This window comes from Nannobrachium achirus (assembly GCF_963921795.1).
Source record: "Nannobrachium achirus genome assembly, chromosome: 20".
Lineage (NCBI taxonomy): Eukaryota > Metazoa > Chordata > Actinopteri > Myctophiformes > Myctophidae > Nannobrachium > Nannobrachium achirus.
The window spans coordinates 12,857,076-12,876,075 of NC_137827.1; the positions used below are offsets into that span (position 1 = coordinate 12,857,076).

At 44.6% G+C, this 19,000-nt stretch overlaps 1 protein-coding gene across 1 annotated transcript in view; it reads left to right on the top strand.

Moving 5' to 3' along the window:
• arhgef10 (Rho guanine nucleotide exchange factor (GEF) 10) overlaps nucleotides 1-19,000 on the top strand; it is a gene marked incomplete at its 3' end in the record, with an annotated part of 237,513 nt that overhangs the window by 168,091 nt on the left and 50,422 nt on the right. Inside the window, exons 15-19 of the mRNA XM_080750837.1 lie at nucleotides 695-811; nucleotides 1,423-1,515; nucleotides 4,745-4,915; nucleotides 6,534-6,679; nucleotides 8,824-9,005. Of these exons, the coding sequence (XP_080606963.1) occupies nucleotides 695-811; nucleotides 1,423-1,515; nucleotides 4,745-4,915; nucleotides 6,534-6,679; nucleotides 8,824-9,005 (709 nt within the window). The remainder of the gene's footprint in view (nucleotides 1-694; nucleotides 812-1,422; nucleotides 1,516-4,744; nucleotides 4,916-6,533; nucleotides 6,680-8,823; nucleotides 9,006-19,000) is intronic.

Here is a 19,000-nt window from a genome sequence, read left to right on the forward strand (position 1 = left end):
AATGCCTTCTAAATCCATGGTTCTCATTCAGAATGACTCAAGATGTTTCGAACACTTCCAAGATAAAAAGAGCGTGACATCATCATCATACCCCGAAGTTATGCGGGAACGCCTACTGAGTGGCAAAAAAGTATACTTTCTGGCCTTGACAGCCCATACATCCAAACAGAAAAGTCCTATCTGATTGCATTAAACTACGTTAAACTCACTTTGCCACTCCATTTGCCATTCACTTTATGCATGCGTATACCCTCTATTGCAGATGTTAAGGCCCTCTCCCACTAAATAAAGATAAAGATAAAAAACGTTTTCAATTGAAGTGGATGGCAGCGTCGTCGTCGTTGTCGTCCCCCCCCCCCCCCCCCCCCCCTCATAACGATAAAGCCATCTTAAGTGATGTTAATGCCGACATATCGTTATTGTTATCGTTATCTTTATCGCGTCCGTTGGGAATGACCCATACAACTTGCAGTGCGGCAGGACTTGCTGCAAGTTTGTATATCTGCTATTTTTTAATTGCCGACGCAAAAATCTAAATGCTTTCCTGGTTTTAATGGGTTAAAACTTTACTCTGATGTTGAATCTTGAATTTAATCTGCTCTCTATCTCTCTCTCTCTCTGTGTGCCTGTGTGTGTGTGCGTTTGTGTCTGTGTCTGTGTGCATGCGTGCATGCATGCGTGCGTTACTAAACAGTTCTCCAAGTCCATGGTTCTGGATGCATACAGTGAGTATGTGAACAACTTCAGCACAGCCATGGCCGTGGTGAGGAAGACCTGCGCAGCCAAACCCGGCTTCCTGGACTTCCTCAAGGTCAGAGACAGAAGCACACAACAGCAGTTACACGCTAGGACAGTGGTTCTCAACCTTTTCAGGCCACGACCCTCAACATAATCATATTTTAACTGGGGACCCCCCCCCCCCCCCCCTACCCTGACGAGCACTAAGAGTTGAGGCATTACATGTTTTATAACATGGTTCAATTGTGAAAATAGCAGATCTACATGCTCACAACGACTCGCGTTGCGAGGCGTTGTGAGAATGTAGAAGAAGATCACATTTGCTGTGGGTAAAAGATCAAATTTCCTCATTGTCATTGTGAATAAATAAGGCTGTCGATAAGAGATACATTAATTATTGTTGTTCATACCATCCAACCTCAGGCAGGCTTATGAGCAGCAATGATTTTTGTATTATGCACATACAATGACAATTACAATTTAAGCATTTAGCAGACTTACTCCGGAGTGACATACAGTATAGAGTCCCTCTAAGCCGGAGCTGATGGGTTTCCGATAAAATTGTACTTATTCTAATAATACATGGTATGCATGTCTCCACTTAGCCTCTAGTCTACGGTATATGATCCTGTTTGGTTTGTTAACTTACCATGGCTATAGTTGACTTCCGTCCTGTGTCCTCAGCAACGTCAGGAGACCAGTGGGGACCGCATGACGCTGTACGGACTCATGATGAAACCCATCCAGAGGTTCCCTCAGTTCATTCTGCTGCTGCAGGTAGGATGGACTCTGGACTCATTCACACATTGTACTGTAGAACACGTCTTGTTCCCAAACAGTGGGTCTGGACCCGTTAGTGTGTCGCAGACACATTTTTATGGGTCCCTTTGTTTTAGTTTTCCTACATTTCGTTTTTTAATTATCATCTTTCAGAATTTTTCTAAAAATATATTTTAGTTTTTCATGTTTTTAAAAACAAAATTCAAAGATTTTTTTCCAGTAATTTCATGATGAAATCAAACAAATATCAAAGAAATTACATAAATTAGAGCACAAATGTTTAAAGCTGGGTTCAAACCTGGAAGGTTCGAGCGGCGCGATTACATACAAAATGAATTCAAAGACGAGACGACGCGACCGAGCGCGGCGCAAACAGGGCGGCGCTAACGGTCGCCTCGTATCTTCGCCCCACTTGGAAAAATCCAACTGAAGCGACCTTCGCTTCACCCCCACTCCACCCATCGCGTCCTGACAGCCAATCATTGTTGATGTTGTCCGGAGACACAGAAATGTTTTTGGTGTTTGGAGTTGGGACTTTTTTCCGGGTGTTTTGTCTTGATTCCAACGGGCCATGATTTTTTACCAACACAGACCTGCGCGACCAAAGTGAAGCGATAGAAGGGACTAGAATAGAAGAAATAGATTCAGGTTTGGACGCAGCTTAAGAAGTAGTGAAAATAGCTGATCTACAAGCTCACAACGCGGCGCAAAGCGACGCGTTGTGAGCTTGTAGATCTGCTGTTTTCACTAGTTTTCACTAGTTTATGTATAATCTCTCTTTTGTGTCATGAGCTAAAATGTTTGGGAACCACTGCTGTAGAAGGAACCTTGTATAGCTGAGTGCAATAGACAGTTTGTTACACACATTTGCCAGCAGAGGGTGCTCTATGCACATCGATAATACCAGTCCTGTGTGTTCCATTGAAATGTAGATGGGGGGGGGAATTTCTCTTCATCTGCCCTGACATGTTGGTTACCCTGACTCTTCCAAACTAAAGCACGGCAGATTTGAGAACCCATTGTTAGATTTCTGCCTACATACAGAATAAGATGGATTCAAGTTCCAATCAAGAATGATGGAAGCAGTTCAGACATTTGGACGCTACACACTGTACCAGCATTTTACTGTATGGTCATGTTAAAGGAAGACCTTTACTGATCCCACAGGGGAAATCTACAATCCCACAGGGGAAATCTACAAGCTGCAAGCTTGTAGATTTGCTATTTTTGAAAAGCTGTGAAATTTTTTGCAACTCGTTGAATATTATGTATTTTTAAAGCGAACATTTGTTACTCAAATTTTGTTTCTGGGGGTCCCTGGAACTAAATATTTTTAAATGGGGGTCCGTGGCCAAAACATATCATTTTGGGGGTCCTTGACATGAAAAGGTTTGAGCACCACTGACATAGAAACATAGGCTTTTCAGAAACCTGACATTTATTGAATTAGGTCAAAATAGGTCAAAAGACTTTTTCACAGTTTTTCAAAAATGTAAGATCTACAAGCTTCTGATTCCCAGACTAACCTACAGTCACCTTGTAGTATTCACGTTAGAGTTGCTGAATAAAACAAAACGCACTCCAACACTTGTGCTACGAGTGTAACATTAAAGTGCCGTGTTCTCCCCACCTGCAGACTGTAAAAATACTTTACTAGTCCATAAAAGGCTTTTCCACCACGACCGTAACTACAGATCCTGTGGTGAAAATGCTAATAAACATCGTAAATGTGGGAAAAGTGGATCATCATCAACAGTCTTTATTGTCGCATAGGGATATAGCGTGTCAAAGTCTGTTCAACAGAAAAACACATGGCGCTATAACAATATACAACACAACATAAAGATGATACAGAGAGTCTCCAGAATACACAAACCAACAATATCAGCGAGGCAGTTTGTTAACTTCCTTCACTCCATCACTCTGCATCAACTTCCTCACTCCCTGCATATCGTCACTGTCAGGCAGAAACCTCATATCTCCATGTTTCAAATCTGTAAATCTTTTCGCGAAGTAAAGCCCTGCTTCATCATACAAGGCCACCACACAAAAGTAGTGAAAACAGCTGATCTACAAGCACACAACACCTAGCGGTGCGAGGCGTTGTGTGCTTGTAGATCGGCTGTTTTCACTAGTTTAAATCATTTTTTAAATGATAAATACAAAACAAACGGTTTTGGATATACAAGATTTCCACCCGACAACGACGATATACTGTACCAATGGATTCAAGTTCTCAGTCGCCACAGCTGATGTCAGTCCTTCGGATTCCATAATGAAGCCAGACAGTCTTTTGTGGAAGCATGTTGCCCAACGAAAGTAGCCTATCTACAGGCTCTCAATCCGTCTGTGACACATTGAGCCTGTAGACAGGCTACTCTCGGCTATTATTTTAAGATTAGTGCATTTGAAGTGGTCAAACTATCAATGTGCAGAAGCATCTTCCATAAAATAGGGCAGCCAGGAGCTTATCTCCTGTTTCTGTAGAGTGAGGCAGCCTGATGTACTGTACAAGTACACCCCCGGCCTGGACAATATGCTAGTATGTCGCCTCACAGCTAGAAGGTCCTGGGTTCGATTCCTGCTGGGGACGCTGGTGGCGTGTTCGCTCCTCTGAGTCATCAGTGCCCATACCCTAGGTGGGGTTGGCAAAAAGGGCCTATCTTTGTGGAGTTTGCATGTTCTCCCCGTGTCTCCTAGGGTAGGTACCCTCAACAAAAAAACATGCAGTAATCCTGGTCTCTATACTGCCAGCCGAGCTGGGGTGAATGATGGAGGGGAAAGGAACTGGTTGGAATAACGTGTTCCTTCCACGTGCTACGTCCAACCGGGGGAGACTCCCCCCTGTGAGGTTAACTCATTCGGTGCCAATGACGTCTCTTGACGTTTTTTTTTTTCAAATGCGTTCAGTGCCAATGACGTCTTTGACGTCTTTTGAGTTTTTTGCATAAAAAAAAAAAATTGAGTGTATTGCCCCGGATTACATTAGATAATGACACCGGGTGAAAAATGGATGACAAAATCGTGGGATAAAAAAGGGATTTACCCCCAACTCAACCCATGATGCTGAGGGCATTGGGTCCCGTTCTCATAATCTTTGGTATGACCCAGCCAGGGATCGAAACCAGCGTCCAAATTCTTAGGACAGACACTCTAACCACAAGGCCACACAAAGCTGGTTCACAGACAGGTGTGTGACGTGTTACATGCTTCCTCCCACCATCAGGACATGTTGAAGAACACGCCGGTGGGCCACGCTGACCGGCTGCCCCTGCAGATGGCGCTGACGGAGCTGGAGACGCTGGCCGAGAAACTCAACGAGAAGAAGAGGGAGGCTGACCAGCGCTGTGAGATCCGCCACATCGCCAAGGCCATGAACGAACGCTACCTCAACAAGGTGTGTGTGTGTGTGTGTGTGTGTGTGCGTGTGTGTGCACGTGTGCGCGTGCGTGTGTGTATGTGTGTGCGTGCGCGTGTGTGCACATTGATTAAAGTTAGTGAGTCAGTCAGTGTTTCATTTCTTTTCACTGACCTTTTTATTCAAGATCTCAGCTTTTGTGATCGTTTGAACACTGGATATTCCTTCACAAGGTTGTTTTTCATCACTGTCAGGCAGGAACCTTTTACTGTTGTACTTCAATATTTCATCTTTTTATGTTTTGCCCTTTACTTCATCGTTCAGGTTCAGTTCAGTTGAGTTTATTTACAGCTCTTTGGACAACAAATACGTATATGCAATGTGCATTTGTGCAGTATGAGCAAGACAATTACATTAGGAAAAAAAGTAAGAAAGTCCAAGGCACAAGTTGTTAAGTCCCTATGACAAATCAAGGTGTCCCAAGATACTGCAAAAGGGAAGGGAGAAGCTTAGTGCTTATCAGTGCTTATCATATGACAGCATTTCACAAAAGTACCAAAAATAGCACATCTATCACAACGATGTGATGTGTTGTGAGCTTGTTTCGGCTATTTTGGAAAGAAGTTGGAAACATTTGAAAATGTTCCGCCTGTATCGACATGGCCAAAATGGGATGCCAGGTTGAAAGTGGTTGAGTCTGTCTGCAGGTTTTATAAATATTTAACCAATGAAAAGTATCAACAAGTGTCAGAAATCTTTCCATATCCTGAAAATAGGGACACTAGGATTCATGTGCGACGGCGATGATAATCATAGCGTGTGGCTTTGCACAGCATGCGCACTGTACACCAGTACAGCAAAGTACAGTACAAATTAAAATCTGGTAACTGTTCCGTTTTAAGGTCAGCTGACCTCATAACCTCATGTCCCCACGCTTTAGCTCTGAAGCCTGATTGAACCCTACAACCCCACCCGTGCACTCAGATAACACAGGGATGCTGACAGAACCTTCGCTAAAAAAAAAAACAGGACAACGATCCACTCGCCCTAGACTATTCTCCCTCCTGGCCCCCAAACTGTGGAATAAACTCCCAGTTGCACTTAGAACTGATCCCTAGCTTCCGCCGTAGTCTGAAGACTCACCTATTCAGACTCACCTATTCAGACTCCACCTTAGCCCATAGCACTTAGCGTAGCCCTTGCCTACCCTCAAACGACCATACATGTAATTTAGATAGCATTTCTTTTTTCGTCTCTTTTTTTTTTTTTTTTTTTTTTCGTTATAATTTTTTATGAAGTTTTTACTGAATAGGTGCTTGGTCTACCTGTTGTTTTTCTTAGATTTGCCAACTATTTCTTTCCGTTTGATGTGTTGATGTTGATGTGCTGGTGTTACTGTTACCTTGCTTATTGTAAATCGCTCTGGATTAAGAGCGTCTGCTAAATGATTCCTTAAGCAAAGCAACAATCAACATTTGGACCATTGTGGTCGAGTCGTTGTTTACTGCTTGCGCAAGTAAAAATATTGGGAGCACACAGCTGTTTCTGCAGACTATTCCTTTTCTTTTGATACGTTACAACTTTGTCTTGCACCAGTGACTACGTGGACGTGCATAATTAACAACAATACCCTTTTGACCCCCTCCCCACGCCATAGCTTCTCAGTAACGGCAGCCGCTACCTGATTCGCTCGGACGACATGGTGGAGACGGTGTACAACGAGCACGGCGAGATCATCAAGACCAAGGAGAGACGCCTCTTCCTGCTCAACGACGTCCTTATGTGTGCCACGCCTAACATCCGGTAGGAACCACAGTAGAGGAGTGGAGAGGAGGATTGTCAACCTGGGGGCTCGGGGTCCCCACATGGGGGGGGGGGGAGATGACAGTGAAGTGACAAGTGACAATATAGGGACTTTTAAGACCTTTAAAAAAATACTGATAACACACTTGGTGCCAAACACGAGTTTCCCCGAGTTAAAAAAAAAGAAAAAAACCTACTTCCGGTTTCGGCATGATCATGATCGCGAAATGCATGTTTGACTCCCAGAACAGCTCTCAAACATGGCAGCCATGTTTGTACATTTGAAGAAAACACTTTAGCCTCTATCTTTTGAATGCCTGAACGGATTTCCAAGCGGATTCTTTTGTTTGAAAGTTGTGAATGGCGTGCACACATGTGGTGCATCATGCGTGCATTATCCGTGCATGACCTGTGCACATCGTGCACATTAAAACGTAAGATTTTGGCAATTGAATTGACATTAGTCGATTTAAAGCTATACTGTGTAAGTTGCTCAACTTGTGGTCAGTAGCTCTATAGCAAACCTCGGTCGCGTCCTCGTTTTCCGGCCGTTTTTCGGTTCTCACACCCCCGCGTCTGCCTCCACCTCGCCGAGATCTATCTTTTGAGGGGTCCCTGGTTCCTGTGCGTTCAGCCATTCCGGAGATACACTCCTTCACCCAAGCGTCACCGTGCACCCGAGTATAGAAACACACGGGAGACTACAAATATGGCCGCCCTAGCGACCCCACTCCAAGATGCGCTGTGATTGGCCGGCAGTGTATAACCCTCGCTGTGATTGGCCGGTAGTATGATGACGTCATATTGCCGCGAAATTCTCCCCCCCTCACGGCTCATAGAAAACATATAAAGAGAAGGCTTTTGAAGCTGAAAATAACGGAGTGGGGGTTCTAAAACTTTAGCGATTTAACAGTTAGGACCCTTTTAAGATTTGTTTTATAAAAAAAGTTACATGGTAAAACTTTAAATTTTTGGCAGCAAGCAGGTTAAAAAAATGCAATACTAAGAAAAATGCTCAAACATTGGCCAAATGTAGAAATAATGTAATCTTTCATGTCAGGGACCCCCAAATTCATAGTATTTGGCCGCAGACCCCCATAAGAGAAGATGAGAAAGAATGTATTTAATATATTTGAGATATTTTCTGTTGGGGTTTTTAATCCATTTTGCAATAGAGGCAGGCCAGAGGTTATGGCTTTTTGTAGGTCCTTGGAATGGAATAGTTTAATAGGAACCACTGCTGTAATGTCTCACTGCACTCAAGTCCCTGGTAATCGTCCTCTGAACTCCTACAGAAATATACCATTCAGGTATCATTCTGAATTATGTCATCAGGTATCACCTTCTGCTTGTTATTGTTATGCCAGCATTCATCTGGTCTTTTACTGCCTACTGACTGTACGTGGGTTTTCACACCCCTGTAACTCATCTGCCCACACAGTAAACAAGGTGGAATTCTCCTCTGCAGAACATCGACGTCCATATTTTATGGGTATCATACTGTATTTCACAGGTGTCATTCAAAACATTAAAGACTGGCAAGAACAGCATGGACATATATATATATATATATAATATATATATAAAACACAATTTATTCTCAAAATAATTTGTACCGTTCAATAGCAATGGGACGATATGAACATTTCTTGTCACGATTATTGTGACCAAAGAAACCGCGATTTACGATATTATCGCGATAATCAAAATATCCCCAACATCCATTATCCTTTATAGCCTATGTAAAGTGTCTAAAGATAACTTGTTATGATTTGACACTCTTAATACAATTTAGTTAAATTGAATTGAATCCTGGGGCGGGGTATTTGCCAAAAAATAGCCGATCTACAAGCTCACAAGGTGTCGCAACGTGTTCTAAAGAGATTTGGTAGAGAGTGAAAAGGGTCTGATTTACCAATTATAGAGTTGGTACCGGATATGCAGCTCGGCAAATAAAAGGTGAATTGTTCCCAGTGCTTGACGGAGGATAATGTCACGATAAATTCTCCACGATACTATTACAGTGGCTGTTTTTTATCGCGACAATAATAACGATTATCGTCCCTTCCCTACCGTTCAACAGCAGCCATGCAATGAAGGCGTGTTGTCCAGGTGTTTCATGTTGCTTGTTGCGTGCTCCACAGGGCCAGCCAGGAGGGCAGTGTGAGCGGCAGCGCCCCCTTGAGTCAGAAGTTCCTGTTGAAGTGGAGCGTTCCCCTCAGCCTGGTGGAGGTGCTGGAGTTCGGCTCCAGCGACGACGTCACCGACAGCACGCCCCGCCCCGCGCCGCACTCCGGGGAGAAGGTCGTCATCAACGCCAAGCCAAGTACGTGTTCTACAGTCTACAATGTCCTGTCGCTTGGACCATAGATCAGGGGTCTTCAATGTGTTCAGGCCAGGGACCCCTTAGCTGAGAGAGTTATGAAGCAGGGACCCCCACAACCTTTTCATAGATGCCATATAGTTTCATTGTTTGACAGCACAATCATCAGTGTATTTTTGATTCATGACCATTCGTGTTTTCAGATGTTTAACCTCTTGAACCGTCAATACTTAATAATCTTGACCTTTCACTCTGTACTTGATCTGCTATTTTTCCCCTCTACACCAAAGCTCTTTGCCGGAAATAGCCGATCTACAAGCTGAGCTTGTAGATCTGCTATTTTTGGCTAAAGTTCTCAGAATATGGACACTAGGGTTCAAATGGTTAATATAAAAAAGGAGAAAAAAAAAGTTTATATCAAAAGTTCCTCTCTCTCGCTCTCTCTCGCGCACCCACCACAAGCTGGGCCAGGTTTACATTACATTACAGTAGATACATTAGCTGCCCCATCCACACCTTTGCTAAGCTACTGTTCAAAAGTTGCCGGCTTGTGCATATCAATGGTCCACGTGTGACCTGTTAAGTACTGTGGTCAGTAGCTTGATTCGGGTTTAGCCCCCGTGAGCACGCACACAATTTGGCTCCCCCGTCTATACCTAACCTTAACTCTAACCCTACCCTCACAACAACGATGCCTAAACCTAACCTCAAAAACCACATCCACCTGGGCGAAACACCGGGAAAAGAGAGAATCCGGTTTTCCGTCTATCTTTCCCTCCGTCCGTCCGTCCGTCCGTCCGTCCGTCAGTCTGTAATTCGATCCACCAGGGAGGTTGTCTGTTCCTCTATCAGTGGTTAGTGGCAAAGTGACAAAAATAGACATGGGGATATGCTATGGGCAGGCCGGTTAGCTCAGTTGGTTAGAGCGTGGTGCTAATAACGCCAAGGTCGCGGGTTCGATCCCCGTACTGGCCATGGTATGTTTTCTTCGCCTGCAAGCAAACGATCAAGGTGGCGCATAATGCATTCTCATAGCTGATGAAAACATTGTGACATCTGGTATTGAAACAGTAGGCCTAATGATGTTGTTAAATAGATGAAGTGTGCTGTAACCTTTTTGTGCCCACTGCACACCAATGGCCAAGGCGCCATCTCAAGGCACACCGGTATTCATAGAGACACCCACTGCGCCGTGGAACCACGGCTGTATTAGACCTAGATATTTCTAGAGCTAAATGGTGCCTTTAGTCTCTCTTTATGCCAGCGATTTACAGACCTTTAAGTTTTGTTATAAAATGGTGTCAGTCCCAGAGAGACCATGCACACAGAGCGTGTGGGACAGTTTGACTGTGGTGGTGCTGCTGCTGGCTGCAGACACACGGACAGACCCAGCAGTGACTTCAGTGTTTCCATCAGGCTCTGGCCGTCCCTGCAGGACAGCTGCTCAGCCACTTGAAACACTGGAAAAAGGCAGCCGGGGCCACAACTGGACTGTATGATTTGTGGTCAAAAGTCCTGCTGTTTTTGTCCTACGATGAAGATTTGTTTTCGTGTGCGTGCGTGTGTGTGTGTGTGTGTGTGTGTGTGTGTGTGTGTGTGTGTGTGTGTGCGTGTGCGTGTGTGTTTGTGTGCGAGCGAGCACGTACATGCGTGCGCCCATGCTGCATTATGCACTGCCTGCTGAAGGTTATGTGAGTTTGAGCTGAGGTCAAAGATTAGATTTTCTGTTGGCCATGATCGTGAGCTACAATTACCTCCTACAACACTCCTCTCTCCCTTTCCTCTCTCTCTCTCTCTCTCTCTCTCTCTCTCTCTCTCTCTCTCTCTCTCTCTCTCTCTCTCTCCCTCTCTCCTTATGTTCCTGAATGCTGCATTCATCTCCAGCCAAGTCCTTTGATGTTATATTGCTTTAATGTGACATAACATGGCCCACCTATAAAACTCTATACTGAGGAGCTACAGTTCATTAACAGCCACGCTACATATAAGTCCATATGCACAGAGATGGCATCAGGAGGACTGCGTAGTTACAGTAGGAGATAGAGATCAGTGGTTCTCAAACAGGGGTCCTTGAAGCGGTGTGTGTGTGTGTGTGTGTGTGCGTGCGCGTGTGTGTGTGTGTGTGTGTTTAACTCAACTCTTTCATTCTGGAGGTCTCTGGCACAACGTATTTTCAGATGGGGATCCGCGGCCAAATACACAATTTTTGGGGGCTCTTGCCTTGAAAAGGTCTGAGAACCACTGATATACGTAGATAAAGATATAGTGTATGTCCACACATGGACCTGCTGGTTCATCCTCTTACTCTCTGGGGGTCCAGTATAAAGACCCTCTGATCCCCTCCTGACCCTCATCCTGCCATATCCTGCCCTCCCCACACTAGGGATGGGACGATATGAAAATGTCATATCACAATTATTATTATATTAAAGAAATCACGATTTACGATATTATCGCGATAATCAGAATCCATTATCCTGGCGCGGAACATTTGCCAAAAATTAGCAGATCTACAAACTCACAACGCGTCACGACGCGTTGTGAGATTATTATGTAATAATTGTGACATGCCTACACTTCTCTTCTTCAAGAGACACACACACATTTTAACATCTTTATTTGCATTCACATTTAACAAGAAGTTCTTGAACGCAAACAATAGTGGATGAGCAAACTTGGAAAAAGCTGTACAACAAGTGCTAGGGTATAGGTCATGGGTACAGGAAGCATCGCCTTCTCCATATATGGCGACTGCCAATTATTGCAGACACTGAACAGAATTTTGCCAATGCCTTCGCTCTTGGCTTGGGCATGCCTGCAATCTGCAGGCCCCTCACTACTGATTTATGGACATTACCAAGGCTTCCAAATGCAAACACCAGTAGTTTACACTTGTAGCCAAGTTGTAAGATAGCATCCTTAAGACGTTGGTACTTAAGTGCCTTTGTAAGGAATGCCTCTTCCAGACTGTGGTCAAATGTACATGCCACTTCTAAAATGGTCACTTCTCTACTGTCCTCATCAACAACAACAATATCTGGTGTGTTAGCTGTGACATCTGAAAAGGCATAATTTTCAATGAAACACGTGAGTGTGTATACATGTTGGCAGATGATGAAACATATGAGCGTATGTCCTTAGCTAATAGGTCAACAATTCTGTCGTGCCTAGCAATGTACATTCCCTTATATACATGACAGCCATTAAGAATATGTGACAGTGTTTCTGTAACTGGAGTGTGTTCATGGTGCAGACAATGAGGAGGAAATGTGTTAGGGTACCACAGGGAGAGATTGAGTCTGGTTGGAAGGACCTGTAATCTGGCTTTGGCTGTAAAGATGACTATATCCTCATCAACTGCGTTGTTCTTGTATATTGTATGTGATACTGTGTGGTCTGCATCAGGGAGGCAAGCTAGCTTTCCCTGTAGTTTTAAACCAGTCCAGTGTTGTTGTTGTTCTTGTTGTTGTAACATGATGAGGTGCTTCCGTGCAGTAACTGGTGATATGTGATGTTGTGTATCAATAACGGTAGCCCTTACTGAGACTAAACAGTTGGTAATAATGTCCTCAGAAACTGCCACTGTTTCCGAGTCAGGTCTAGCCCAGCTCAGGGATATTCCAGTTCTCACACAGAGGTCATTGAGGTCAGGCCAGTCTGACGATACCCCAAACCCAGTAGCATTTGAGTCCATTTTCAGGTTGGGCTTTCTTCTGAACCCCAGGAAGCCTGGATCGCCCTCTGCTGCCAAAGGCACTTTACGCCGTTTCATGTCTAGAAACAGAGATGATCTAGCAAGTTCCCTGACAGTTTTGTCATCACTGTTCAACATGTTTGTTAGGTGAGCCAGCCTTGTGGCGTTATAAATCCACTCCATGTTCGGCACGCCAAACCCACCGTCCTGCTTGGACTGGAAAATAATGTCTCTGGTGCTGTGGGTGTTAAGTCCGAACCATTTCCTCACAAAGTGAACTATACTATCGTTTAGGTCACTGAGTGTTTTACATGCTATGTGAACGTTGGAGAAAAGATGTTGTACTCTAGTCAGGGCAACCTGCCTAATAGCCTCCAACTTCATCAGCAGTGGTAGTGGTGAAGCATCGATCAGGTTCAGCCTAGCTGTAAATTCAGATGTTATGTACTCAACCTGTTCTTTCCAGTCCCCTGCAATATTAAATCTATGCCCTAGATAATTATAGGACTCGTGTAGGTCATATACACGGATGGGCTGTGAGTTGATGGTGAACTCAGGGCTTTTATCAGCCTTGGACTTATACCAGCGGTTGCCACCACTACGCCTCTGGTAGAGAACAGCACACTTAGTGTTTTTTGCCTCTAGACCTGACCAGTCTAGAAACCTGTCTGTTCTCGCAAGCATGTTTTTAACAACACTCTCCTCCCGAGAGGCTAGCTGTACGTCGTCCGCATAGCCCTGGACAGGGTTTGGGGATAGTACATTGGGTGGTGCACAGTCACACAACCACTTAATCCACCCGTTGATGGCAAGGACAAAGTTAATGGCACTCCAGGGACAGCCTGTCTTAATGCCTACTTGGAGAGGTATTGGGTCTGTCAGTTGTTTCCCACAGATGACTTGTATGAATGATGATTCATACACATCTCTAATAATGTCAATAAATACCTGAGGTAGATGTATCATTTCTAAGGCATTAATCATGACATTATGGGTCAGAGAACCAAAAGCATCACGGAAATCTAGGAATACAGAGTAGAATTTACAAGATTCATGTTTAAAATCATCGATCCCAGTTTTTAGACAGAAAACATGTTCATTCATCCCCTGTCTATTTATATATGCTTTCTGCTTGGGTGACAAGATGTCATTGTCTATCAGCCAGGGAAGCACACGAGACAGGATACATTTCATGAACACTTTGTAGATTGTAGGGAGGAGGGAAATGTCTCTCCATGTTGATGGATCATCAGGTACATTGTCTTTTTTTGGGATACGATGAATCATGGCTCCTTTCCAGGATTCGGGCACTCTCTTATTGTCCAGGCAGACATTAAAAATTGATGTTATTTTTGCACATGATTGTGCAGTCTTGAGGCTTTCATATGTTACCCCATCTATGCCACCAGCCCTGTCATTGGGTAGGCTGCGCAAAACAGACTCTACCTCATCAGGTGTAAAATGGGAGGTGCTGGGAAAGATAGCGGGCCGTTCTGTTTGTAGACTATTTTCCCACGGGGGTAATGGGAGTGGGTCGCTGATCAATGTTTGGCTGCGACATTTATTTTCACAATGGTTTTTAACCATTGTGACGTCACTTGGGCAAGGGGGCGGGTCGGGATACTCGCTGTCATTCAGAATGATCTGTATCGCTTTCGATCGTCTGTGCTGCCACAAGTAAGCAAGTTTGTTCCTACTCACTCTTTTGTGGCGCTCCCTGGTTGTACTGGAGCTGAGCTGGGGCTGAATTATGTCACGTACATAACATAATTGCCCCTCGATCCATTCCGCAGCGGTAGATTGACTCAGAGCCTCGGGTGGGGGGCGACTGAGAGGAAACTTTTTCAAGATCCGCACCACGTATTTCAGCAGCGCGAGCCCGAGCGGGTCTCCTCCTCGGCTTGTCGCTGTAAATATGCCGTCCTTGAAGAACATCCCGTTCAGTAATGTTATTAGGCGTATCCATTTCCCCGGGTCTTTAGAAGATGCGAAGCGCCTCTCAGGTAGTCGTCGGGTGTTGAGTCCAACTCTGAAGGCTCTCTCGCGGTTCTGGAAGTCCGTCCATTGCTCGTCAGACAGGGGGTGTCGGTACTCCGTAAAGTCCGTCTCTGCTGGCAGCCTGCCAGGCAGATGTTGCAAGGCAGGGTCGGCTTGCTCCGGTAGCTCGTAGACCCTCCCGCTGAGCAACGCTTGTTTAAAAGCGAGCCTCAATACGGTCACCAAACACATTGTTAGGAACAGCTTTCCAAGCATTGCTCTCATCCTCTACATTAACGATGGCAGTTACAACACACACACACACACACACACACACACACACACACACCTGTCCCCTACGTGAAACCATCTGCCCGTCTATCATCCACCCATCAGCCCTGGACCTACAGTACAGTAACTGTGGTGCGTCATTCAGAGCTTAGCAGATGTGGCAGACAGACCCGTGTGTAACATCTGGTAACGTGGTGTGACCGGAGGCCTGACCCACATTTATGTCTTAACCTGATATGACACAAACGCTCCCGCCACTGACTGCACGTCTGTTGTTGGCACACAATTCAATTACTAGTGGCGGAAACACACACACACACACACACACACACACACACACACACACACACACACACAGGATACCCTCCCCAGATGTAGACGATCTCTTCTATCAGCACAGCTGTGCGGCCATGACGCTCAGAGGGAACCTCAGTGGGACTTTGTCCTCTTCCATTTGTCTCTGGGGCAGCTTCCTCCAACGCAAAGACAATGGGGAATTTAAGGAGCCCGTTTCTACTACCGCGACGTGAGGCAGGACTACGGCTGCTATGACGCAATCGCCGTTGCGGTCCAAATCATTAAGCAAAGAGCCATCGGCAACGGTGTCCCACCTCTTTCACCGAACGCTTTGGTTCCCATGGCGACACGTCTATGGAGCAGACGTTTTAGGCGCAACGTGGAAAGGGACCTTCTGGCGTAGTACAGACGGCTGCTACGGCGGCAGGTTGATCTATCGAGCGCTGATCATTTCCGGTTGCCGTTGTCATCTGCCGTCGCCGTAGCGTTGCTTAAATTCGCTAATGTGTTGAAGACGTGGACTTCAATCTGATCACTGTTGTTCAGGTAGATTTTGAAGCCTCCAAATGAGTACAGCTTGTGTATTTTTAGGCCTAGAATTATTGAATGCTTTAGCTAGTGAAAAATAGCAGATATACATGCTCACAGCGCGGCACCGAGTGCCGTGCTAAAAACCGTGATATATATATAAAAAAAATTGGCAAGTCTTTTGAATATATCTTTTTGAAAGTGAACATTTGTAACTCAAATATTTGCTTCTGGGGGGTCCCTGATACAATATTTTGAGATGGGGGGGGGGGTCCCTGGAACGAGATGGGGGTCCGTGGCCAAATACATGTAGTTTTGGGGGTCCTCGGCATGAAACATTTTGAGAACCACTGACAGAAACATAGTTTAAAAAAAAAAAAAAAAAACTTTGAAGGATTTAGAAGACACTTATAAAATCGGGTCAAAATATTCAAAGATTTGCACAAATTTTCAAGATTTTTCAAAAATAGCAGATCTACAAGCTCGCAGCGCGGCACTCGGTGCCACACTGTGAGCTTGTATATCTGCAATTTTTTTTTTTATATATATTTAAAGCATAAAATATTGCGTAATAATGTGTTCGGGCCTAAATGGGTTAAGTACCACAGCAGCATGACAGGAATTCTTAGGCCCTCCTTTCAGATGTGTTGTCCAATGAAACATTTCACACTCCAGCACCACCGTGAATCAGTGCAACACATTGACAGGACCTGTGTAAGATATAAGAGGCGTGGCAAGATGTTCATTTTAACAGACAGTTATCCTCCTATCACTAAATCCCATCTGCTATGTTCACTATTTTAAATCATTTTTAAAGTGAGAAATACAAAACTAACAGTTTCGGACATACCAGGTTTCCACCTGACACCAATGATATGACACAACGCTCCCACCCCACCACTGACTGTACATCTGTTGGTATCAGGCCCGGATCTACCATATGGGCACTTTGGGCATGTGCCCATATACCTTGATTTTTTTTATTAATCAGAATGAAATAAATTATATCCACCACCCCTGAAACAAATTATGTGAGAATGCTGCTGAAAAGTGTTGATTGTGTGTTAAGTACAATATTTCATGAAAGTCAAGTCAACTGATTAAAACTCTGCCGGGCCGCACTGAGCCTACTGCTGCTGCAGATGTTATATTGGACCTACCTGCCTACATATGCCTACAAAACATTTTGCGCGCACACAGGGGCCCCTTGGCGCTTCAGTGCCCAGGGGCCCTCTGAGGTGTTAATCCACCCCTGGTTGGTATACACAATGTACTGTAATTACTAGAGGCGGAAACACACATTTAGGGTGTGTGTGTGTGTGTGTGTGTGTGTGTGTGTGTGTGTGTGTGTGTGTGTGTGTGTGTGTGTGTGTGTGTGTGTGTGTGTGTGTGTGTGTGTGTGTGTGTGTGTGTGTGTGTGTGTGTGTGTGTGTGTGTGTTGTGCACGGATGTGCTTAAAAGCTTCACACATGACCTGTGTATTTGCTTTTTGTGCATCACGGTCCAGAGTCCTTTTCTAATAAGAGAGAATAGTGTGTGCAGCCCAGTGTGTTGGTGAGCAGCCTGCTAAAGAGGACGCTATGAATGGACTCTCCAGGACATGATGTCACCTCTCTGGACGTCTGCCTCATTACATCATAGCTTTGTATCCGAGACACAGCAGTCACAGACCGCGAAGGTTGCTCTTTTAACGCCATTTAGGCCTAGAATTATTGAATGCTTTAGCTATTGAAAAAGTCGTGAAAATGTGTGCACATCTTTGAATATATGTATTTTTAAAGCGAACGTTTGTAACTCAAATTTTGCTTCTGGGTGGTCCCTGGAACTAGATATTTTAAGATGCGGTTCCGTGGCCAAATAAATATCAGTTTGGGGGTCCTTCACATGAAAAGGTTTGAGAACCACTGACATAGTAGTCTCTCAAGAACAGACTACCTCAGCTCCAGTGAAAAGGACCTTTTCTTTGATGATGGCTATAGCCAGATTGCTGACATAGAAACATAAGGTTTTTCAAAGAAACCTTAGAAGGATTCAAAAGACACTTATAGAATCGGGTCAAAATTCTAATTTTCACGATTTTTCAAAAATAGCAGATCTTCAAGCTCGCAGCGCGGCACTCGGTGCCGCGCTGTGAGCTTGTATATCTGCTATTTTTCAATAGTTAAAGCATAAAATAATGATACACAATAAAGTGTACCCGTTCTAAATGGGTTAACGCCACAAAGACTGAATCTATCGCGTCGTCTCTGTACGAGGGTGGAAACCTCATGGCCCTGTTTTCGTCCATGCCTTACCCGCTATCCCTAAACTCTTTTGCCATTTTTTACTATTTTGAAAAACGTTTTGAGCGGTGGTCACACCGTCTCCATATGGCTGTGTGTGTATCCGTCCACCCTTGTCTGTCTGTATGTAGCCTGCAATATCGTTGAGTGACCAGAGAGGTGCTGTTGAGCAACCTTGAAATGTACATGCATGCATGCACGCACACGTAGTGGCAACGTCATCATTAACAGCCAATGAGGGACCAGCATTCCTGGTGAAGCCAGTGGTGATGTCACTGGCATTGCCAGTGGTGAGCGCAACTCATGGCGCGCTCTGCTGGCGCACAAGTAGGCCATACTTGGCCTACAAGTTGGCACCTCGACAAAGTGCAGTTCTAGTTTTCTTGTTTTTTTCAAAATAGTAAAACAAGGCAAAGAAGTTTAGGGATAAGGGGTAAGGCGTGAACGAAAATATAGCTGTCCATGTCCAAAACTGTTACTTCTCAGTATATATACATGTGTATATATATATTAAAAAAAAGCAAAAGTAGCAGATCTACAAGCTCAAAACGCGTCGCTTGGTGCTGCGTTTCGGGCTTGTACATCTTCTACTTTTGATGCTTTTGTGTGACGCTGTAGGATGATCAAGTAGGGTGTTAATTTACAAAACACAAAACGTTACAATATGGAGAAAAGAGGTTTCTGCCCGACAGCAAAGATATTTGTATCGATATGGTGTGGTTTTGACAAGTGTATACTTTAACTTTTTTGGTGCCATGATTTTTTCTCTTCAATGTCCCACGATGCCATGGTCTCCATAGACTTCCATGTAATTTATAGTGCACGGATCGTGCACGCCCATGCCTAGATGATGCACCACGTGTGTGCCCACTGTTCACAGCTTTCAAACAAAAAAATCCGCTTGGAAATCCGTTCAGGCATTCATGATT